Source organism: Chelonoidis abingdonii, chromosome 8, assembly GCF_003597395.2.
Source record: "Chelonoidis abingdonii isolate Lonesome George chromosome 8, CheloAbing_2.0, whole genome shotgun sequence".
Classification (NCBI taxonomy): Eukaryota; Metazoa; Chordata; order Testudines; family Testudinidae; genus Chelonoidis; species Chelonoidis abingdonii.
Window position 1 is genome coordinate 37,580,684 of NC_133776.1, and position 25,420 is coordinate 37,606,103.

At 42.7% G+C, this 25,420-nt stretch overlaps 1 protein-coding gene across 1 annotated transcript in view; it reads left to right on the top strand.

Annotated features, from left to right (window-relative positions):
* The first annotated feature begins 3,465 nt into the window (after positions 1–3,465).
* CUL3 (cullin 3) overlaps positions 3,466–25,420 on the top strand; it is a 107,732-nt gene continuing 85,777 nt past the window's right edge. Inside the window, exon 1 of the mRNA XM_032777911.1 lies at positions 3,466–3,838. Coding sequence (XP_032633802.1) covers positions 3,773–3,838 — 66 coding nt within the window. The 5' untranslated portion in view covers positions 3,466–3,772. The remainder of the gene's footprint in view (positions 3,839–25,420) is intronic.

Here is a 25,420-nt window from a genome sequence, read left to right on the forward strand (position 1 = left end):
CTTAAAAGAAACAAAGAAACTTATTTTTTAAATTAAGAAATGGTATTCTTGTGTAAATAAACCAAAAACTTGTTTTTCTGTAATTTTTAAAAGAGAAAAGTTATGTTAATGTTAGGAATGTAGAAAATATATTGTATTAAGGCCAACCGTTTAATGCTTCTGATACCCTCAGCAACATTTTGAGTAATGCTAGAAAGTTTTTCAGCTGGCGTACAAGATATCATGTCACTTGAGAAAATACTAGTAAAAGCAGCATGCTTGTCATATTGTTAGAAAGAAATTGTTAAGAGTCACTGAAATGAAAGTATTTTGTGTAGGTCCTTATACTGTGCTCATCACTGTAGTATTGGAGTACCTCCCAATGTTAGCCATGTGACCTTCAGATGCATACTAGTCACTCTCCATGCTGAGCTATTCTCTACCTAATAGAGCAGGCATTCCTGGCCCTTATACTGCAAGCTTGAATACTAGCATGAAGGAGGCTAGGAGTGAATAGATGGTAGAAGTAGTCATGGCACATGAACCTGAACCCCTATTACTGAAGGGTATTTCCCAAAAACTAGTTATTACTTTATTTATTGTAGGAATATTTGAAGATGTATACATAAGATAGCTGGCATTGACCAAGATGGGCATTAGTGCTACTAGCAGTTCATAGGTCAATCTTGCTGTTCTTCACCCACCCATCTCCCCTCTGATTGACACTACTGGTACTTAAGAGCAATTCCAGTGGTCCCTTGGGTGAGCACAAGACCTTACATTTAGCCAAACTGCTTTATTTCTACTACAGATGGGAGCAGAAATTAGAGTTGCACAGGGGGATTCTGCACCTCTGTTTGTCGCAGACCTGGAATGCAGAGAGAAGTAAGCAGTGAGTTTCATCGGAGATCTTCTGTGCTGCAAACCTGCATGGGCAGAACCTCAGGCAACAATCCTTACTCTTAATAATTTTAGTAAGTAAGAACCAGCAATATTATTGAGTTTTGTAAAGTGCCAAATAATCTCACAGTGCAAAATACAGCTAAAGTTAGGAAAGATTCTCAAGGAGAACAGACATGGTTATAACTTCATTTTTAAATCATCGGCCCTCCTCTAGTTACCTTGGGATTGAGCATTTGACTAACCTGAGTTACTATTTGTGGAACTCCTAAAAAGAAGTGAGTCTTTAGGAGTGACTAGAATGAGAAAATGAGAGTCTGGTACACTGGGCTAGTGAGGTTGCCCTAAGCATAAGGGCATATCATGAAAGAAAGCACAAAAACAGTAGCAGAAGACATTGTGCTAGAGCAATCGGCAGTAGTGGATACTGCCCATTTTTGCAGGCACCAGAGATCCAAACTGCAATTTAAAGTAAGATCTTTCTCCTAACCCTTTGAACTTCTTGCAAGCAAAATTCTTAGTTTAGACTTAATTGGCTGGGCTGGATTCATCTACTAAGCTCCCAGATGAGGACGACAACATTGAAATGTCTGGGGACCATATTCTTCATATTGGCAGTCAGAAGGAAAACTTTGCCTCTCCTACCACTTTTTATTTTTGGTTGTTAATGAAAAGCGCTGTAAGAACTAGACATTATTCTCTAGAAACTGTACTTTTCAAAAGGGCTGAATGGTACTGTACTTTAATCATGCTGAAATCATTAAGACTCGTTGTTGTTGTGCTGCTGTTATATAATTTTTCCTTTCGGTGTTGCTGATCAGGAGATTAAAAACGTCCAGTAGAGGAACTTGCATTAGTCTCAATGGGCAGTGGTTGTTTTAAACTGAAGGCAACAAATAAGTGAAGAAACTATTACAGAAGGCAAACTAGCTCACAGGATATTTGTACCTATGGACCCTCAGTGCCAAAGTTTTACAGGTTTTGCTACGAAACTGCTAAGTGGTATAATGATCTTAGGTATTTTTCAGACTAGTACAGTATCGTAAGAAGAATTATGCTCCTGTGGTTAGGGTCCAGACTGGGAATCAAAACTAGGAGTTCTATTCCTGCCTGTGCCTGTGTGGGAGCTTGGGCTAGTCACCTGGGCCCAAATTTCAAGTGTCTACTAGCTTTTTGTTGCTGTTTTTGAGTGACCCACCTGAATGCCAGAAGCACTGAGTAATTGAACCTGCCATTGACTTGCAAAATCTGATATTTACAAAACATCCATCTCTGTTATATAAACTGTCCTAATTTGCAAGTGACCTATATTTAGCCTCACTCTCACACAGGTATTGCTTCAGGTGGCATCTTCATTTCTCAAGCATATGTTGTGATTAGCAAATTAAAAAAGGAAAAAAAATGTATTTCAACATGACTATGAGTCTTCCAACGAGTACAACACCCATGAGTGCCATGACTCAGTGGGGCAAAATTAACTGCAGGGAAACTTCAGGTTGATAAATAACAGGAAAAGGCACAATATGCCTGTGCAGTTCTTTTCTTGGCCTGTCTTTTAAAGAGACTATTTGCTTTTGCCCTGTCCATACAGGTTTGAAAGGAGTTAAGGGCCTATGTTTAAGGCTGTTTCTTCATTTTACTTTGTTTCCTTTAGATTTCCCACTGTTGCTACCATTGGGCATTAGTTAGTGTTGCCAAACTACCAGCATATTAATAACCATCTCAGCACAGGTCTAGCAATCTGATGGCTAAAAGCTTGGTGAATGCTGGCATCTACCTCATTTATGCTACCAATTACATGATTATTACCAACATGGGAGCTGCCTCAGTGATAGCAATAGACAGACAAATTTCAGGTCAACTATTGCCAACTCCTCAAACACCACAAGTAAGATCCTCTTCAATTGTAACTTTAAAAAAAATAATTAATGCGGGGTCTCTTTTTGTTTTCTGTTCAGGCTTTGAGCCTTAAGGTGAGCTCAGGTCACACTTTCAACTCCCCCCCAACACGCTATTTTAAAGAAAGGACAGCAATGAGTCTTCCATAGTCACCTGACTCCAGGAGCTGTGACTGTAAGAAAAACACCTGAGATGTGAGGTAAAAGGGCGAGAGCTGGCAAGACAGATAATGTAGACAGGACCTAATGTCTGTGCCTGCTCAGCCAGTTGCTAACAATGTGAGGGACTCTAGTTCTAGATGGCCCAAGGCTCTGATTGCAATGACTAGGGACAGAACTACGCCCAGTATGTGGTGCCTATGGGCCCAGAGAGGCTCCTGACAGACTCTGTACAGCAGCTGAGGCTGCCAAGAAACACCTTCCCCCGAACCCCACCACCGCTCCCTCCCAGGCCAGCCATCGCTTCCCCAGGCCAGCCATGGCACCTTCTCTGCGTTTGCCCCTCCCCTACTGCGCCCCACTTAGCCAATCAGCGGCCGCCTTTGCCCCACTGCGCTTTCTTTTCCTGCCTTTCCTTCTCCCCCCACCCCTTTACAGACGATGACAGCTGGGAGCGAAGTCTCGCGAGAGCTAGGCAGCAGAGCCCCCACCCCCTCGCCCGCCCTCACCGCCGTGCTCCTCCCCGCGCCCCTCCTGCCGCCGCGGCCGGATCTGTCTCAGGGGTGGGGGGGCGCTTGGCCCTGCGCACTGAGCGATGTTTGTCCGCCATCGCGGCGGACGAGGGTGAAGGAAACGCCGCCGCCGCCGCCGCCGCCGCCGGAGACAGGGGCCTGCGCCGCCGCCGCCTCCCAGAACCCCCCGTAGCCGCCTCCCTCCTCCCCGTCCCGCACACCCCCGGGGCCGCCGCCCGGAGTGAAGGTCGCCAGGGGCTCCTGCCCGGGGTTTCCCCGAACCACCCCCCCCTGCAGGAGGCTCCGCTCGAGCCGGGTCCGAAGATGTCGAACCTGAGCAAGGGGACAGGCAGCCGGAAAGACACCAAGATGCGGATCCGAGCTTTCCCCGTGAGTACCCGGGCACCGGTTCCGCGCCAGGCCCCGGCCTCCGCCCGGCCACAGGCCCCGCAGCCGCTCGGTCTGTCACCCTGCTCCCCGCGGGGGGCGGGTTGAGGGCGAGGGGGAGAAACTCCGGGGCTGGGGGGAGGGGGCTGGGAAAAGGGGCTGGGGAGCCGGGGGGAGGAGGATGACACACACTGTGCCCCCATCTGTTATCAGCACAATGGAACCTGTCACCGCGGCCAAGCAGTGGAGGAAGGACCGGAACCGGGGGGCGGCGGTACGGGCACTCACTGGGGACCGGGACCGGGACGGGGGGGCGGCGACACGGGCACTCACTGGGGACCGGGACCGGGACGGGGGGGCGGTGACACGGGCACTCACTGGGGACCGGGACCGGGACGGGGGGGCGGTGACACGGGCACTCACTGGGGACCGGGACCGGGACGGGGGGGCGGTGACACGGGCACTCACTGGGGATCGGGACCGGGACGGAGGGGCGGTGACACGGGCACTCACTGGGGATCGGGACCGGGACGGAGAGGGGCGGTGACACGGGCACTCACTGGGGACCGGGACCGAGACTGGGGGGCGGTGGCACGGGCACTCACTGGGGACCGGGACCGGGACTGGGGGGCGGTGGCACGGGCACTCACTGGGAACCGGGAGCAGGGGGCGGTGGCACGGGCACTCATTGGGGACCGGGACTGGGGGGCGGTGGCACGGGCACTCACTGGGGACCGGGACTGGGGGGCGGTGGCACGGGCATTCACTGGGAACCAGGACCGGGACTGGGGGGCGATGGCACGGGCACTCATTGGGAACCAGGACCAGAAGTAGGGGGCAGTGGCACAGGCACGGGCACTCACTGGGAACCAGGACTGGGACTAGGGGGCAGTGGCACAGGCATGGGCACTCACTGGGGACCGGGACTGGGGGGCGGCGGCACGAGAGCTCACTGGGGACCGGAACCGGGACTGGGGGGCGGCAGCACAGGCGCTCACTGGGGACTGGGACCGGGACTGAGGGGCAGCGGCACGGGCGCTCACTGGGGACTGGGACCGGACTGGGGGTGGTGGCACGGGCACTCACTGGGGCTAGGACGGGGGGGGCAGCGGTACGGGCACTTTCTGGGACCCAGGACTGGGGGGCAGTGGCCTGGGCACGGGCACTCACTGGGGACCGGGACTGGGGGGCGGCGGTATGGGCACTCACTGGGGACCGGGACTGGGGTGTGGTGGCATGGGCACTTACTGGGGACTGGGATCGGGACTGGGGAGCGGAGGCACGGGCACTTACTGGGGACTGGGACCGACACTAGGGGTGGCGGTATGGGCACTCACTGGGGACTGGGACCGGGATTTGGGGGGGCAGTGGCAGCGGCAGCACGGGCACTCACTGGGGACTGGGACCGGCACAGGGGGGTGGGGGGCAGTGGTGGCATGGGCATTCACTGTGGACTGGGACCAGGATTGAGGGGGAAAGTGAGGTGGCAGCATGGGCATTTGTTTGGGGGAGAGGGAAGACAGCACAAACATTTACTGAGGGGGCCAGCACAGGCACTTACTGGGGACTGGCCCCAGGGCAGGGGGTGGCAGCATAGGCATTTACTGGGGTTGTGGGTGGTGGTGGTACAGGCCCTGAGGGCTGGGATTGGAGGAGAGATGGCAGCACAGGCAGTCCCTTGGGATTGGAGGGCAGCAGCACAAGCATTTACAGGGGATCGGGATTGGGGGAGTGCACATTACAGACAGTTAGGGGGACCCTTCATCACAGCAAGAAACATGCAGAGGAACCCGCACCGGTGGTGGTTCTTCCCTCTTATGCAAATATGTTATGAAAATATATTTAATGCAGTTTCCAATGAAAGGCTCCCAGACAAGGAATCGGAAGTTATAGTTGTATGTAAACAAAATAAGGAGTCTTATAAATCCATCTCTGGGCTGGTTTTTCTGCATATGGGAGACTTCATGTTGCAGGGATTTTAGGTTAGATAGTAAAATGTCAGGTGACATGAAGAGATGGTAGCAACATAGCCTCTGTGTAACTTTCATAGGATTGTTTCATATAGCCAGTTATGGGATTGCCAGCCACTTTAGTTACTGAGTGAATGGGCCTAGTTACTAACTTATACTGCCATAAATCTGTCCTGGTGCTTCGACAGTTTCTTCAGTTGAAGGTTAGAGCACATGAATGTGAAGACTGCTGTTAATGGTTTCTAGCATTACAAGAAATATGAAAACTTCAGTCATCATTTATGATTTCCTGCAAGTAAGTGTGTGTGTGTGTTTGTTAAAAAGGAGACACTCTGTTGAGTCATTGGCTTTTAGTGTTTATCATAACTTTTGATGTTACCGGTGGCAAACAATTAAAATGTGTTGCCTTCACATATAAACTGGACATACCTGTTCATATCAGTTCAGCAGCACATAATATGGCAGAGGACTTGCTTAGCCAAAATTCTTGCCAATGAAGTTGAGGATTTTAAGACTTCTTTAAATTGCTAGAAGTTATCTTTAGGACTCTGATTTAGCTAAACAGCTTCCCCCTTATACTCTACTTCTAATCAACAACAGTTCTTTATGTTGAACAGTGAATGTCAAAGGAAGGAGCAGTGTGTACTGTGTTAAAGACTAGAATGTTTTAAGTGGTCTGTGGCTGGTGGTCTCCAAAGAAATTATTTATTTTTAATACACTCTTATTCAGTGAATAAACCTCATATTATTAGAACTTTTGGAGGTATTGAAAAATAATAATTGATTGGCTGAAACAGCCTTAGGCAAGTTGTGTACCATAGTGGGTCTCAGACTTTTTTACTGGTGAGCCCTTTCACATTGCAAGCCACAAGTGCGACTCCTCCCCTCCCCCAATACATTAAAACACCCTTTTAAATATATTTAACACATTATAAATGCTGGAGGCAAGCGGGATTTGGGGTGGAGGTTGACAGCTCTCAACCCCCTATGTATTGATCTTGTGACCCCCTAAGAGGTCCCCACCCCCAGTTAGAGAGCCTTTGCCATAGAGTGACTATCATTAAACTTAATGGTGACAAAAATTGTGCATCTATTTTACAGCAAACTACTCTTGAACAATAAAAGTTTTCTGGCAGTCTTTTAAATTTGGCTAGTAGGATCCATGCATAAAATCTCTTTATGTAGATGTGGATAAACTAACAAGGGTACGGGGCGGCTCCAGGCCCCAGCACGCCAAGCGTGTGCTTGGGGCTGCAAGCCGCGGGGGGCGCTCTGCCGGCGCTGCGAGGGCGGGGGGCAGGCTGCCTCCAGCGGTTTGTCTGCGGAGGGTCTGCTGGTCTGCGGCTTTGGTGGACCTCCCACAGGCAAATCACCAGAGGCAGCCTGCCTGCTGTGCTTGGGGCGGCAAAAAGCCTAGAGCCGCCCCTACAAGGGTAAATTCAGTGATTAGAATAAACATTATTTTGCATTTTATTTTTTGACAGTTCTTGTAACTGAGCACATAAAATGCTGTTTGTGGGTGAAGAATGTTCACACGGAGCCCTGCTCTCATAAATGCTGAGAATGCTTGATTTTTTTTTTACCCCTCAAACTGCTTCTTGTTAGCATTGTTTTAATTTTTCGTTTTGAGTTGTTTAAAGAATGGATTACAGTTATTTTACAGAAGTTATCTAATTATGTTCCTTAAAAATTAACATTTTTATATATATATATTATATATATTGACATCAAGGCCTCCAAACTCCAAAGTAGAAGTTGACATCTGTTGATAGTATTTTTCAGGTTTTGCTATTTAAAATACATTTCCTTTTTTGCAACCAAACCCAGTCAAAAGTTCACAAAGGATTTCTAACTGAAAAAAGAACATGGCAGTGAATGACAGCTTTTAAGAGTTTACTATCATGCAAGTAATTATAAGAGAGAAAAGTTATCACACTCTCCAAAAACTATAACCCCATTTTTCTAAAGATGCAGGCACGTGTGTAATTTACTCACTTGACTTCAGTGGACTCTTCATATAAATAAAGTTACATGTGTTTGCAAGACTGGGACCTGTATTTAGTATTTACATTCATATCTGGTTACTATTCTCTCTTTTCACCTTTTCCAATTCTGATGCATCATTTTGAATTGTTAATGTTGCTAGTGTTATGCCATGTCTGTGTTCTCTGTTTGTCGTATATCTTAGCAGTATTACATCTCCATTTCCTTCATTTTGTGTCAGTTTTTCATGTGGGAATATTTACTATTGCATTATGTGGAAAAGGTAACCTTGTTGGACAAGTAAGGTTCCTGAAATCTAGCAGTGTCATGGTTACTCCCTAATGATGGCCATGGTCCTTCATATTCTGTGCTTATCTATAACATTTTTAGCATTTCATTCCTATAATAAACACGGGTGAATGATAATAGCAAAGTGTACAATAATTTTGCACTTCTCTTTTCATTTTTTTTGTTTTTGCTGTTTATTTATGTATGAATTAAAAATAGCATAAGTGTAAACACTGTTAAAAACTATTGCTCAATCTCAAATGTTCATAGAATTATAGACTATCAGGGTTGGAAGGGACTTCAGGAGGTTATCTAGTCCAACCCCTTGCTCAAAGCAGGACTAATCCTCAGACAGATTTTTGCCCCAGAACCCTAAATGGCCCCCTCAACGATTTAACTCACAACCCTGGGTTTAGGAGGCCAATGCTCAAACCACTGAGCGATTCCCTCCCCCAGTGTTCTACCTAAGAATCAGTGTTCTACCTATGAATCATATTTTACTGCAAAATTACTTTTCTTCAGTTTTCTTTAGTTTCTTGTAATTAAAGAGTGTAGAAACTAAATGTGCAAATGCCCCTCCATACAAATGTTCTTCAGTATTAACTAGCTGCTGGTATACAGAATCTCACTGACTCTGCTTTTTCTTCCCTCAAGGGCAGTGGCAGAGGGTATGTCTACACTTCAATTAAAAACTTGCGACCAGCTTATGCCAGCTCACTCACACTCATGGGGCTTAGGCTAAGGGGCTGTTTAATTGTGGTGTAGACTTTCAGGGCATGTCTACACTTACCTCCGGAGCGATCGATACAGCGGTGGTCGATTTATCGCGTCTAGTGAAGACGTGATAAATCGACGATTGAGCGCTCTCTCGTTGACTCCGATACTCCACCGGAGTGAGAAGTGTAGGCAGAGTCGATGGGGAAGCGTCAGCAGTCAAACTACGGCAGTGAAGACACCGCGGTAAGTTGATCTAAATATGTCGACTTCAGCTACATTATTCACGTAGCTGAAGTTGCATAACTTAGATTGATTCCCCCTTTCCCTGCCCCCTGTGTAGACCAGGCCTCTGGTAGGAGGGTCCCAGAGCCCAGGCTGCTACTCAAACATCTACACCACAGTTAAACAGTCCCTGTGTTTGCACTGCAGTTAGACACTCATGACTGGCCTGTGCCAGCTGACAGCCTCCCAGGGCTTGGCTAAAGGGCTGTTTAATTGCAGTGTGGATAGGCCCAGGCTGCAGGCTGAGCTCTGGGTCCCTTCCATCTCACAGGATTGTAGCACTCCAGCCCAAGCCCAAATGTATGCACCCCAGTTAAAAAGCCCCTGCGACCCCAAGTCGGCCGCACAGGTCAGCCGGAAGTGTCTATTTGCAGATAGACAGATGCTTAGAGTACTTAGGAATCTAGAGGCTGAAGTGGGCTGACTGTTCAATAGTCAGAAGCAATCAATGACCCGAATTCCTTGAGCAGTAAACCACCCTTCATATTCACAATAGAAAGAAATAAGTTTGTGTGACCAGTTTAACTCTGACATATTAAAAAAGGTGTTTATGCAACGTTGTATTGTTAAATGCACATTAAAGCATATGGGCATTTAAGTGTGGCTAGATTGTGGGATTAGGCTGCCAAATCGACAAAAAAAACAGATGGTGTAGGATTTTTTTTAAATTTTACCTTTTGAAATTACTTAAATCTAGAAAGAGTAATGGAAATAACTTTTTATCATCTTGTTGCTAAAGTTCTATATTTTTGCATTAGGTATACAATGGTTATTTTAAGGTTGTACAATGAAATAATCTTGTGTATGAACTTTCAGGAGTACAGAACATGTACAATAATGCCATTTTCAAAAATGTAACAAGATATTCTAACCCTTAAAATATGTACCCATACATACACCTTTCAGTGTCAGTAATTCAGCTATAAAAATTTGGAGCTGAAACTTGGCATAGAATTTAAATAAACTCTGCACGTTTTTTCAACAAATGTTTCTTTAGTTGGTCGGCTGTCTGTTACACAGAAGCCAGAAAAACTCACTGTGCAATGGATGTTCAAGTCAATTTGATTTGACATGTTAAATGTGGCAAGTGATTAATTCATGATATGGTGTTGTATATTGATAATAAAGAATGTCTGTACACTAACTATATTTTGTAAACGTTGTTTACATTTGAGGGACTGAAACAGTGCCTTTGCAGAGTAATAAGTCTACTGCACAAAACACACACTGAAGTTCTAGTTATTTTCCCTAAATAGGGGAAGGAGCTATATTTTTTTGCCATCTTTTACCCTCTTGTTAAAGTACTGTAACATTCTTATGTTGCATTTTTCTACTCAAGTCACAATGGGCCAGTTGTTGCTGGCTAAAGGACTACTTAAAAAGCTCTCAAACAACAAATATAATTATAACCTGATTTAGTTGACCTATGTGGATGAAGCAAAAGCTTGCTAGTTCTGTCTTTAAAACTTTGTTAGAGATGAGTCAATGCAGGCCTGACTTTACTGCAGCTGCATTTAAACTATTTTGTTATGACTTTTGACCAGTGAAGATAAAGGCCATGAGTGTATACTGAAGTGTCAGAATATAGCGTATAAAACAAAATAGCCTTAGTATATCCAATTCTATAAGTTTCTTGTGAAAATACAGACTAGTAAGAATTGGGCTAACAACAAGAAGTTTTATAAATTTACATAAATAACCTGACTTTAAGAGCTGTTAGATGGACTCTCATCAAGGATTCTTATTACTTTTATGACAAAAAATTAACTTTCATCTACAAGAAATTGGTTGGTTAGATCAGTCTGACTTGAAGTGAGTTATTGTATTTGTTTATGCATCATATTTTGTCAATGCTTTTGACCATCTTAATTTCCTGTAGAGCTCTCTTTCTTATTTTTGGATAATCCTACAAAATATTTTTCTGCCAACCCCCAGAATGTAACCAGCTATTCCTGTATGCTGTTATTGCAACAATAAATACAGGGCTACTTTAAAGATTTGTGGAGAGGGTTAGAGAGATCCCATACATGTGTGTTATGTAAAATGAGTCTGTTTAAATATACTCGAAACTGTAAACTGATGCATTTTATATGGAATGGATAGGATAGTTATCCTCCACTTTGCCCAACCTTCTTTTGCATACGTGTAGCTTGGCTGCTTGTTCCTTTCAACCCCAGTGATCAGCTTACATTAGTTTTAAGTTTTCCAAGGTATTGTTGCAAAGCAGAGAGAGTGGCTTAATTTTTGTATTTAAAAAATAAAGAAGGCTGATAGTCTCATTGACACTCCTGTATTCTCCAAATCAGAGTGGCTGGTACCTGTGGCCTTTGCATGGCTGAAAGAAAACTCTGCTTCTGGGAGCATTAGCTTCGTTTATGGCTTGTTTTGACCCTGGAGGATAGATGGGGGTACATGGTGTACCTTGACGTGAAATTAAAATTTACGTTAGATATCATAATGCTTGGGTCCATCCAAGCATTAAAGAAGTTGCTTTAATGTCTGTAGATTCACATGGATGAGTCTGAGCCAAGATTTCAGAAAGAACCTGGATAATTTGTTGAACTAGACTAAAACTGAATTCAGGTGGCAGAAGCTGTTACTGGTATATTAACATTTAGGGCATTCTACACATACACGGCTGCAGCAGCACAGCTGCAGCGTTTCTCCTGTTGGCATAATAAAACCAGTTCCACAAGCGGCAGTAGCTATGTCAGCAGGAGAAGCTCTCCCGTTGACATAGCGCTGTCCACGCTGGTGCTTATATTGGTGTAACTTACGTAGCTCAGAGGGGTGATTTATTCACACCCCGAGTGACATAAATTATGTTGACATAAGTTGTAGTGTAGACATAGCCTTAGACTCTTAGTATGTGTTCTCTGTGGTGTGCATTTTGGGATGTGTTGAGGGGAGAAAGGGAAGATGGTTTGTCACATGTTTGTTCAGCTTCAAATAAATGAATTAATTTCAACATAATGACTGGTACTATTCACTTCAGACCATATGGTTAAATAAACATATCACATCAGTGCCTTTGTGAGCATTTGCTGTATTTCACAGTCGCAAGCCATATTTTTATAAAAGCAAATTAGCCGTTAGCCCATAATAAAATATGTAGTAATAAGTTGGATATTCATCAGTTAAGTTTCACTGTAACACATTTAGGGCTTTGAAATTATTTAAAAAAAAAGAAGACAAAGTTGCAACATTATTTAACTTGTTGAAAGGAAATGGGCATTGTTTTGAAAAATTCCCATTTAACAATGCTATACATTCTTTAATGTGAAAATGCTCTTAAATTTTACCTAATAGTGAACATTGGAAGAACATCACTAGATTTAGTTAATATTTCAGATTAAATGGTGGCATGGAGTTGAACAGGTTGGACTGTGAAAACTAGCCATCTGTTCATTTTCACTGTGTTTCAGGTGTTTGAGTTGATAAAGGTGTGCTAATACTAATTTTAGAATTTTTGCAAGAAATGTGTATTTTTTTCCCCCCTAATTCGATGACCATACTATGTCTAGCTGTGGTGTCATCAGATCTTTAAAGATAGGCAGGGACAAGTCTATTCAGCCCTTACATGGAAGAGTTTCAAGGTGATTCCTAAGCCTTATAGGTGTTGGTGATTTCGCAGCACTTCTCTCTGAGGGCCTGGTATTAATAAGTATTGGGTACCCATGATTCCAGTTAAGTTGGTACTGAATTAAATACCTCAGCATGGTGTTGGAAAGCACCTTGCTGCTGCTGGAGGTTACTACCATCTTTTAAATGAGATGGAAAAACAAAAGAGCTTGGCCACTTTGTGATGGTAAAAATTCCTTGGCAGTCTGCAAGAGAAGGAGACAACAGTAGTATTCAGCCCAAATTCTAATTTAGGTGATTACATTAGTTTTCATGGATTTGGTGGTATTTGTTTTCTGCTGAACTGTTATGTAGTTAAACTGCTGTTAAGCAGTGACCCCCTTTTGTCCTTGGTGTATCTGCATCAATGGTGGGTGAATGATTAAATGAGAATTGCTTTACAACTTATGCAGGATGGAAGATGCTATATAATTGTAAGACCTTTTAGATGAAGGTTGCATACATTATTGGGTTCTCTGAAAAAATACTTTTTCATTTTTGTTTGTGTTTCATTTGTTAATTGCTTCCTTCATCTGATGCAGCCTGGTACATTTTTAATAATTTTCTAATTTGTAGACTTGTCCATCTGTGCTCCCTCAAAGGAAAGCAGGTGATTTTTAGTAGTTTAAGGTTCTATTTTGATTGAGGGACTTACATTTTTAAATTAAGCTACAGGTGATAGAGTTAGGACTGTCTTTTTACTTCTTTGAGTTTTCAGGATACAGAAAATGAAGAGCTCCTCAAAACTGTAGTTTGGGCCTGGCTTCCATGTGTTAGCAGATTGTTAGTGACAGTCTTGTCTTCCTGATATTTATTTTTGGAAAAATGGGAAAAGGATCTACAAATAAATTTAACTTTGCAGCAATCTAAAAATGTCTGGAGGACCAAAACCTGAGCTATATATATAACTATTAAGGACAGCTATTGCAAAACCATATCAATAGTACCTCACTATATTTAAGTTAAAAAGGAGTCGTAAATGCTTGAGAGAATTTGGAGGATTAGAGACCTTCTGCACATGTGGCAGGGATGCCCTAAGGTAATAGATTTTTGGAGGAAAATAACAAATAGAATTTTCAAAATAACTGAAGTTAGCCAATCCACTGAGCCCATAATCGTTCTATTTTAGGTCACAGATTGAAGAAGCTTATTGATTTGCGGATTGCTCTCATGGTTATGGGATATTGCAGTATTGTGGGGTTATCACGAGAAAAAAATAGTAGTCTTCAAGCCCAGAATCATTTCTTTTCCCTTATGTGTCTTCTTTTGGAATGCCATTATAATCTTTGCAAGTTTCCTGTATACATCTGTGTGTGCTTGGAACACTTCCCTTTGATCTTGATATATTCTAACATCTATATAACAATTTCAAAATATTAAACATTTAACCTCTTTGTAGATTCACTTTTTTTTAATCATATGGGTATGTTTCTAGTGGGGTTTAGATTGAAATGAGTACTGGGAGGGTATTTAGTATTGTGGCTCAAGGAAACTTTGAATCATAGCTGAAAGGCTAATGAGCTAACAAATTGTTAAGTTGGGAAGAGGGTACCTCTGAGTAGAGTTGGTGTCTTCCCATGCCCCAATTTCTCTGGAAATAATATTTTTCCTTCTCCTACTAGTTCCCAACTAAGACTTGGCAATATAACATCTGCATCATGCTCTAAAGTGAGTATCTTTTTAATGTCTGAGCTTTTGTAGTAATCAATAGACATGAGCTGGCAAAAAGGAGAAATTAATGATCTCTGCCTACCATGTGTAAAATCAGTTAACTGGTTTTTTTTTCTTAGAGTATTGCCTTAAAAATGTCTATTTAAAGAAAATTTTTCGGAGCAGATCTTGAAATATACATAATCATTTTATTCTAAGTCAGGATTCTTGGGATAGATTGGGGAAGCCACATCAGTGGCTCTCAACTTTTCCATACTACTGTACCCCTTTCGGGACTCAGATTTATCTTCTATACCCCCTTAAAAACTACTTGTTTACAAAATCGGACGTAAAAATAACAAAGTGTCACAGCACACTATTACTGAAAAATTGTTTACTTTCTCACTTTTATCATGTAATTATAAAATCAATTGGAATATGTAGTATATAGAGCAGTATAAACAAGTTGTCTGTATGAAATTTTAGTTTCTACTGACTTCGCTAGTGGTTTTTATTTAGCCTGTTGCAAAACTAGGGAAAAAACCTGAATGAGTTGATGTACCCCCTGGAAGACCTCTGTATGTACTCCTGGTTGAGAACCACTGCCCTGCGCAACCCTTTTGCATCAGTTAATCTCCCATTATTTCATTACAAATATTTTTTACAAACATTGGTTCTAGAGCAGTTCTCCATCAGTGGCTCCCAGACTGACTTAGTATACCACATCTACAACTCAGAAGTACTTTGTGTACCACCGTCATAACTTTAATCAGTGTAGTTATAATAGATCCCTATTCTAATACACTCAAGCTGTGATATGTGAGGAAGAGAGAGAAAAAAATGCTGCTGCTCTATAGATTAAATGGTACTAGAAATATTTACCAGACCTAAGATGGGGAGACACAAGTTCAGGTCCCTGCCCTACCTGATTCAGAGCATTCTCCCTCAATTGCTCTGAAGGCTGAAATGTTGTGCCACTTATTTGAACAGGTACACTTTATCTGTTATAGTAATTGCAGGACAAACTGTTGTATGGAATGTCATTTGAAACACTTTGAATCCTACATAAGGATTTTCAGAGGAGCCTCGGGAAGTTAGAGACTCAGATTCCATTGAGGCTGATGGATAATTGTGCAATGTAGTTATTTTAGCTAAATGATTCTTTATGGTTAGATTCTGATATTCGTACAGCACCTTATTCCATGAGTGGTTCCAGTGACTTCAGCATTGCATAGGTGGTATTGAGTGTGAGTAAGGGTATCTCAATCTGTATAATGAGTAAAAGGAATGAATAAATATAAGTAGTAAAAGGAATCTTCAAAGCAGTACTGTAAAATATTGTATCTGTCACTGTTTCATAATCTCTTCAGTGCATGTGGTTGATGCTGTTATAACAGTGGGGCTGATGTAATAACTGCACAATAAAGTTTGTTAATGTGGAGTTAGGATTACTGAAGTGACGTTTCCATCAATCCAAAGCCTCAATCAGTTTAAAAAACAGTGAAGCACATACAAACCATCTTGCAAGTACATATTTTTATGTGCTTAAGTAATCCCTTTCCTCTTGACTTCAGTGGTGCAGGATTATGCCCTAACTCACAGATCTATCCACCACCTCTGCCAAAATGATCAGTAAACTGTGCCCACATGTCATGCATGTAAACATATTTCAACATGTAGATAAACATATACAGGAAGCCCAATTTGTGATTGCAAATACGATGAAATTAATCCTCTTTCCTATTAGAACATATTGGAGATGAGTTTCAGCATTGTAAGGTGTATATTAAAAACATTTGTTTGTTTAGAAATTTAAGATCAGTGTTACTAATTTTTTACATTTAAACAACTTTAGTTACAGCAACTTTGAAATTCACATTTCTTACACTTTCTAGTAGGAAAACTTTTTTTTAAAGTCCTTGATATCTCTGAATTGTCAAGGTGGTGATTTCCTAATTGAGTGTTTTATTACATTTAAGACAGTATTTTAATGACTTATCTTTCTTTGTAATTGGAAACAATAATTATCTTCTAGTTCTCTTTCAAATAAACTGTTTTTGGAACTGTTGATGTTTGTGGCATGTGACAAAAGGACTTCCTTGCCTGCTTTGTGGCAAGTCAACTAGATTCCTCTTTCATAGATCAGTATACTGCAGTTTGTATGGTTTCCTGATACCATTTTGTTCTATTTTGGATGGAGGATGAGTAAGAGGAGTTAGATATCACTATTTGCATTTGTTCTTCCAGTTCATTCAGGATGGATTAATTTTGCTTTTACTATGTAATTCTGAGCTCCTGGTAAACTGTTTCCTGACATTTTTAACTGATCACAAGCAAAGCAATTTACTTGAATTGAAGAGGCCAAGGCAGTGAGACAGGGGTCGGCAACCTTTCAGAAGTGGTGTGCTGAGTCTTCATTTATTCACTCTAATTTAAGATTTCGCATGCAGGTCATACATTTTAACGTTTTTAGAAGGTCTCTTTCTATAAGTCTATAATCTATAACTAAACTATTGTCGTATGTAAAGTAAATAAGGTTTTAAAAATGTTTAAGAAGCTTCATTTAAAATTAAATTAGAATGCAGAACCCCCCGGACCGGTGTCCGGGACCCAGGCAGTGTGAGTGCCACTGAAAATCATAGGTTGCCTACCCCTGCAGTGAGATGTGGCCTCCTATGTTAGTTATATCACATTTGTATTGGAGATTTAGTTGGACCAGACAAAACACACAGTGCACCTTCCTGGATACAAAACACTTAATTCAGCTCATACAACTCTTGCTAATAAAGAATCCAAGGATAGTTTCCGATTCTTCACTCTTCCCAAACCAGATTGCCATGCATACTGATGCACCAGGCTGACTGGATCTGTCTGCACTGGAGAAATTTTCTAACCTGTTTTGAAACAAGTTTTATAAAACTGCTCAGGCTATTTTAAACCCCTGAATCTAGGTCTCTGCTTTGGCTCTAACCAAGTTTTAAAATGAAGTTAGGTTGATCTAGCTTTAAAATCAAGTAGAAAAATTCCACGGTATAGCCAGATCTGTCTCTCCCCCAAACAGATATTTTTGAAAATGAGCACTTTCATTATGGCCATTCTATAATACATGCTAATCTTTTCTGACCTGAAACACTATGGAAATGTGTCTAAATATTTGCTGTAATCCTTCGTTAATATTATAGGCAATGTCTGTATTTTAGTTTGTATAAGTATTTCCATTTCAAAGGGCCATTTTCAGTTTGGTATAACTTTCTCCAATTTATGACTTTTGAGCTGAAACCTTCCGTATTTGATTTCTGATCGAGAGTCACTTAATTTGAAAGCGTGTGCAAATTGGTTAAGCCATTTAAAAATAAGTTACCAAAATATTGCAACTCTTTTGAACAGCTCTAGCACCTCAGTGTGAAGTGATAGGAGCTTGAAACTTTGCAGGGAGATGGTGCCTAGTTTACAGTTATATCTTTTGGTGGTCTGTTGAAGAGCTATCTATATTTGGCAGAGTTATAACTTTATGTAGCACGTGCACTGACTTTATGCAGAAATGAGAGATCGTTTGAAAAACATTTTTCTTGGGATTGCAGAAAAGGAAGATAATAAAAATGAGAAATTACAACTTACTATGATACTTCAGGATTTGTGTGGAATGAGGCAGGGCTCATTTGAGCCCAGGCCTATGAGGAGCACTGCCTCATTCAGTGCAATATGTGAAAGTGGAAACGAGACAGGGATACATCATTCACAGTACACTATCCAACTTCAGCAGTTCGAGGATGGTGTCCTTCCGAATGTTGCCTGATTCACCAACTGACCTGCACATGTTCTGGGGAAAATAAATAGTAAGATCCAGATTACAACAAAGCATACACACAAGGGGCAGAATTAAGGTTGTCATAAAGAAACTATGATATTCACTGACTTCAAGTACTTCATGTTGCAACCTTGTGTGGTGGGTTTTTTTAGAATAATAGAAGTTCGTAGGCATGAATCTTAGCACTGAAATTGGTGACCTGGTTGTGATTTACGCATTGAATTTCTAATTGGTGGTAGACAGTATTTTATGTTTTTATCTGTAACAAAAGGAGTAAATTGTCCACAGTAGATTTTGTAACTTTGCACCACAAATAATTGTATAGCAAAATTGTGTTACTTCTGTTGTGATAATGTAGTAAGTATTAGGGATGTGCATACCATTTAACAAGTTAACCATTTAAATGATTAAAAATATTTTGTTTAAACGATTAATTGATTAAAGGGCCAGCCTGCCAGGCTGCTCTGGCTGGCTGGCGTGGGGTTAACGGTTAAAGTGGGTTGACCAGTTAGACTAATGCTTACCGGTTAACCTTTCACATCCCTCGTAAGTATACAAAGCAACAGAATTCTGATTCCAAATAGGAGTAATGCTGTTATACATAACACTTAAGTGATTTAATTTCTGACCCTGTGATGCCTATAATCCACTACGTTTTAGAGAGACATTGAAAAATTTATCCTTTCACAGTTGTGATATCCTGTGAAATGTGATCTTTGTTTTTTAAAGCATGCTGGTCTCAGTCTTTCTGTATTTGGCTAGAGATCTTTCAGTTTATGGTGGTATTTCTGTTGGTCATAAATATTTTATTTTAAATGTAAATTTAATGATGGAGAAAGGTGCTAGATTAACAGATGTGGAGGGAAGTCGTCTTTATTCACAGAATCAGACAGCATGGATAATAGCATTCTATGACTAGCTATTATTTATCAGTGCCTAAGGGCTGGCCAAGCATTGGGACCCCCCTATGCTATAGTGTAGGGTAGAGTAGAAGACAGTCCCTTCCCTGAAGACCTTACAATTTAAATAGACAAGACAGATGCAGTGGGGGAGGGGAAGGGGTAGAACACATAAGCAGAGTGAACAATGTGATTGCAGCAATGACTAGGAATTCTGGATGTCAGTTTAAATATAAAGTTGTTAATTTTCACAAATAAGTTTTTAACTATAAAGAGCTTCTGAGTATATTAACTCTGTTTCTTTGAAAAGAATTGGTGACTGCTTTAATTTACAGTCAGAATTCAAACAACCCTGTAAAAAAAATTATTTTCCTGGAAATTTACAAGACATTAAAATTGTGCGGAAAAATACAGAATGGCATAAAAATAGAACCTGAAATCCAGATTCATTAATTTCCTTCATTGCTTGACCAGTGTGTGTCAGTCTCATTCTGTTGGGGCCATTTCTAGAAGAGAAAGAATAGTTAAATTTCTGTTCATTTGTTTAAATTCTCAGTCTCCTAAATTTGTCAAAAACACTGCCAGATCAGAGTAAGGATATGGTTTAAAGTCTATTCTGTATGGGCACTGAATACTGTTAGATGATGAAACGCCAGACAGCTCTGCTTGTTAGAAGATTTCTTCTGACTCTGTCTGTATCTTATTGCTGTTGCCCTTTAATTTAATCTTCTGCATTGGAAAGAACTGTCCCCTCTGCATTAAGTCTTTGTAAAATGCTGTTGCAACTCACCCTACTGCTTACTTTAAAAGAACCCATCCCCCTTCAATCTTCCGTCCTCAAACTGTCTGAGAAATGCCCTCTGAAAAGCCTTCACAAGCAACAATGATTTAATTTTTATTTTTCATTTGAAAGCTAATATAGTGCATGAATTGAACTCTACAACCAAACAGCAATTCGTTATTTTAAAACATTTATGTCAACCAGAGCCATAACTAGGTATTTTTGCGCCCGAGGCAAGAATATAAAATTGCACCCTCCCCCAGGGGCGGCTCTTTGGCAGCAATTCAGTGGTAGGTCTCTCAGTCCCTCTCGGAGGGAAGGGTCTGCTGCCGAAGAATGGATAAAGTGGCGGTGGTAGAGCCTGTGATTTTGGGGGGTCAACTCATGGTTTTTGATGGATTGGGCTGGTAATGTTGCTTCCAGGATGGTCTTTGGTTCAAGTCCAGTTCCAGTCCAGAGAGGGACTCACAGGTTAAGAGAGGAGGGAGGTGCTGGATATCAGCAGTGGCCATTAAGGATCAGCATGTGTCCTGAGAATGCTGGGAGTTCAGGCTTGCAGGGCAGGATCGAGGTGGCAGGTTTGTAGAAATTTTGATGGTGCCCAGAACCTGCCCCCGCCCAAACTCTGCCCCTCCCACCCGCCCAAGGCTCTGGGAGGGAGTTTGGGTGAGGGAGGAGGTCTGGGGTGCAGGCCTTAGGCTGGGGCAGGGGACTGGGGTGCAGGCTCTGGGAGGGAGTTTAGGGATGAGAGGGGGTGCAGAGGGAGGGGGTGCACGGGTGAGGGCTGTGGGTTGTGGCTGCAGATGAGGGGTTTGGAATGTGGGAGGGGCTCAGGGTGAGAGTAGGGCTGAGGGCTCTATCTGGGGCTGGGAATGGGAGGTTTGGGGTGTAGGAGTTCAGGGCTGGAGGTGAGAGTAGGAGTGTGAGGGGTGAGGGCTCTGGCTGGGACTGGGCATAAGGTGTTTGGGGTGCTGGAGGGGCTCAGGGCTTGGGCAGAAGGTTGAGGGTGCGGTGGGGGGGGTGAAAGCTCTGACTGGGGGTGTGGGCTCTGGAGGTGGGGCAGGGCTGGGGATGAGTTTGGGGTGCAGGGAGGCTGCTCTGAAACAGGGGCAAGAGAGGAGGACTCCCCCCAGCCGTTTCCCTGCCAGCAGCAGCAAGCTCTGGGGGAGGAGCCCCCCCCTTTCTTGCCCCCCCCCCCAGCACACTCATCTCCACCACTGTCACTGCATGTGCTCCTGGGGCCCCTCTCAGGTCCAGGAATCTTTCTTGCCTCCCTCCGTGTGGGTGGCAGGGGGTGCTGTGTGCACCTCCTCCCCTTCTGTTACCCCTGACTGTAGCCTCACTGGGGGGCGAGGGATGGGGCTGCCTCCTTGCCCAGCATGGGGCAGGAGTGGTCACTGCGGGCAGAGGGGGATCCCCTGTGCTGCTGGAGGGTCCCATTGTAAAATGAAAGGGTCTGAAGGGGAAGGACTGGCTCAGTCAGTCTGTCCTGGCAGTGGATAGGGGGGTACTAGGACCCTGCGGCAGCAGTTGCTGCAGGGAGGAAGCATGGAGCTGCTCTGCTCCGGGCTGGGAAGGGGGGGCTGGGAAGGGGGCGTGTGGGGGAAAGCAAGTCGGGCTGGGGGATGAGTGGGGATGGGATCACCTGGGTTATAAATATCTCTCTGCCAGCCAGCAGATTTTTTTTTTCCCCCACCACTTTCTGCACCCCTCGGCTTTGTGTGCCTGAGGCAAGTGCCTCACTCACATCGCTCTTGTTACAGCACTGACATCAACAGTTTAAGTAAATCTATCAATGCGAGGCAGGGAATGAGCAAGGAAGAATATTGGGGGCTGATTCCTCACTCAGAATTGCTAATGTGGATCAGTGAGCACCCTTTTGTTGTCAGAGGTCTGCTCTAGTGGATCGAATTGCAGAATCAGGACTTTAATTTTTTAATAAAACATATATGGCCGCTCTTATCCAAGGATCTCAGTCTAGATCTCAGAAGTACATAAATGTTCTTATGACATCACAAACTAATTTTGTGTCTCTTGACTACCATAGTTGAACTTTCAGTATGTTTGTTTTTATGGAGACAGTTTTTGTAACAGCTGTCTTTAGAAAAATATTTTCATTTTATTTAAAAATTTTCATTTGTGACAGCCTCACAAGCTAAACAACTCAGAGGTAACCGTTCATTGACATACTTATATAGTTCTGAGGAAGCAAATATTGGCCAGCGTAAGGTCCTACGTATTTTGTGCAAACGTTTAAACAGAGCTTTTTAACGGGGAAAACTGTAAGACTCTTCTTGCTAAAACTTTGTACAAAACTTATTCGCTGCTGCAATACATTGTCATTTAAGTTCTTAAAAAGCTTTGGTTTGCAAGAAAACCATTGCTGCAAAGCAAGTCAACTATTTTTGATATCTGAGTAGGGGATAATATTCTCTTAATTTGTCATGATAAAACTTCAGCAAACCCATTTCCTAAAATTTATTCAAGTGTTGCTGCTACTTGAAAGAGAGAGATAATTAATTGAAGGAGAATATGAAGCTACACCGAAAGATGGAATATTTAATATGAAATATTAAAAGGTAATATATTTCAAATATTCTTTGTGATAGGTTTGTAAAGTTGTCTTCTATAGTTTGAAATTTCCTGGCATTTCCCTTCTGCAGTTCTCTGAAGTGGCCCCAGTATGTGAGTTATGGTTAGAGCAGCAGGTTGTTTACATTTATATTTAATGAATTAGAGGCAGAAAAGGATAAAATAGCAAGTTCTAATTTTAATTCCAGTCCCACCAAAGAACAGAAAATTAAAGTTGAGAGAATTTATTATCCCTATTATAGGGAAGAGCTTTTACTCAAGGTAATTCCTCAGTCCCAAAAGAATGGAAAGGTGGGTGAAGACCTGTTCAAGACCTCAGATATTGAACATCTTTATACAACATTGAAAATTCAGAATGAGCACCTTGACCCCTATATGCCCTCCCTCAGCTCAGGTGATCGGTGTGCAGACTTCGATTTGAAGGATGCTTCTTTCCATTTGGACATTCATCCTGCTCACAAAAGATTCCTGCAGGTCACAGTGGGCCAGAAGCACTTTGAATACAGGGTGCTCCCGTTCAGCCTTTCCATGGCCTCAGGTTATTTACAAAAGTTGTTGTAGTGATGGCTGCATACCTCTGTAGACAGGGGAGATGGATATTCCTTATCTGGACAATTGACTGCTCATTCGTTGGTTGTACCAGGAAGTTCAAGAAACAGTCACTACCGCAATTTAACTTTGATTCCCTAGGACTTCAGTCATTTTGGACAAGTCCATATTAACATCTGCACAAACCATACAATTAATTGTCTAAGTTCATGTCCACCCAGTGGGGACCTGCTTACCTTTGAACCAATTCCTGGCCATGAGGGATCTCATCAGCTAGCTTCATGTCAGCCCTCAGACTACAGACCAATCCTGCCTGGTTCTGGTCACTTGTAGGCATGCACTTATGTCACCCCATTGACATGATTGCCTCTACAATGTCTCCCAATCTGCACATTCCAGGGCCTACTGTCCCAAAATGAGGGCAACGTGAAGCACCTCAGTCCAGCATCCCTACATCTGGCAGCATAGCTTTAGGATGGACAATGAGCGTAGAACAAGCCTTCTTTCAAGACGTTTCAGCCATGCTCCAGAACAGCAGGAGACCCACTGTGGGAAAATGCTACTGCTCTCCCTTTCATGCCAGAAGTATCACTTCCTATTGAGGTCCCAGGTATCCCTCCCCTAGTGGAGTATCTTCTTTTGCTAAAGACACCTGGCTTGTCGTTCAGCTCACTATGAGTACATTTGGCAACTCTGAGCTCTTTCCAGTCCCTGGTGAAAAGCTACCCTGTTTTTACTCATCCCTCTGTCACAAAGTTCCTGAAGGACATCATAAGGACATTTTCTCTAGCTTTGAAACCAGTTCCTGCTTAGGATCTGAACTTCATTCTTTCTGCTGTCCTTTTATACCTTTAGACCCTTGTTTTCTTCTACACCTTTCTTTGAAGATCACCTTCTGATAGTTATCTCTGCTAGAAGGGTAGGGAAACTTGGAACCCTTATGGTAGACCCACCTTACACAGTTTTTCACAAGGGCAGGGTTTCTTTAGGTCTACCTCCTAAGTTCATAATTAAGGTGCCTTTTGAGTTTCATCTTAACTAGGCTATACGCATACCAGTGTTTTATGCTAAACCTCAGTGAAGTATGGAGAAGTCAAGACTCAATACCCTAGACATATACAGGGTTCTTGCCTTCTTTTTGCAAAGAACAACTCCTTTTCAGAAATCTCCAGAGTTGTTCGTTGCTGTCGCCGAGAAAATGAAAAGGAAAACTATCTCTTCCCAAAGACTAAGTCGATAGTCTCTTGCATTTCTCTCTGCTATAATGTTATGAAAGCCTCTCGTCCTCAAACTGTCAGGCCCGTTCTACGATTGCTCAAGTGGTACCAGTAGCTTCCTTTCAGGGAATTCCCCTCTCTGAGATTTGCAGAGCAGCCACTTGGGGCTCTTAACACACTTTCACCAGGCATTATGCGTTATTCTAAGCTTTTGGCCACAGATGCCTCCTTTGGCTCAGCAGTCCTCAACTCTGCAACCAGAAGGAGCCAGCAGCCAGCTTTCCTCGCTGTGAAGGAGCATTTTCCTCCTCCCCTAGTTGTGCTACTGAAGACCTTTCTAGCTGACCTGCCTCCTTAATCTTGGAGGTCTCCATATTCATATTCTCAATGAATTCCCTGTGATAGAGAATAATATTTGGTAAGTACAGCCTGAGAGGTAGCAGGAGAGAGTAAACTTTTTAAAAAAAGATGTTTTTTCTATATCTTGACATGAGAAGAGGGAATGATCTGGATCCATGAGAACGCAGCTGTGGAAATTACCACATCCCACTCTTGATAGGACACAAAATCAAGAAAATTCAAGAGGCTGAAAGTAACTGAGGGCATGTCTACACTGGGACACTCAAGAAAGTTAAGATGAGCCAACTAAAAGTGTGAAGCCAAAGTGCATTTAACTCCTATGTGGAGTTCTCATTCGGAAGTAAAGTGGCATGCTTAGACAAGTCCCTGAAATCTGAATACCCTAGATCAGTCAGACTAATTTCTGCATAAATATATACCTTGTCCTCTTAACTATGGCCAAAATTGGGGTTTAACATATCCAGTGCAAAATGCATGAGAACAAATGGCAAGAATCTCAAAATTTGGTTCCCAGGGCTTTTGAATAGTACACAATTATCTGGATTCTGACCTCTTAAAAGGTTAATTGCAAAGAATTTTCCCTCCCATCACCATCTTCAAAATGTTAATATGTATTACTAAGTGATCCTATTTTTAATATTGTCTTGTTTATCTTTAAAATTTACATGCCTGACACTGACTCTCTTCTGAAGCCTAGTTGGCGCTAGTGAAGTCCTGTTTTAGAGGACTTCATTAGGGCAAACTAGGGACCTTTAAGTTTGTGCCCACAGTGTCTACACAGGGATTTCCATACAGTTCTTTGGTGCATGCTGAGTTCACATCCTCTTACTTTAAACTGCAGGTCAGTGTAGGCATGCACAACTAGGAG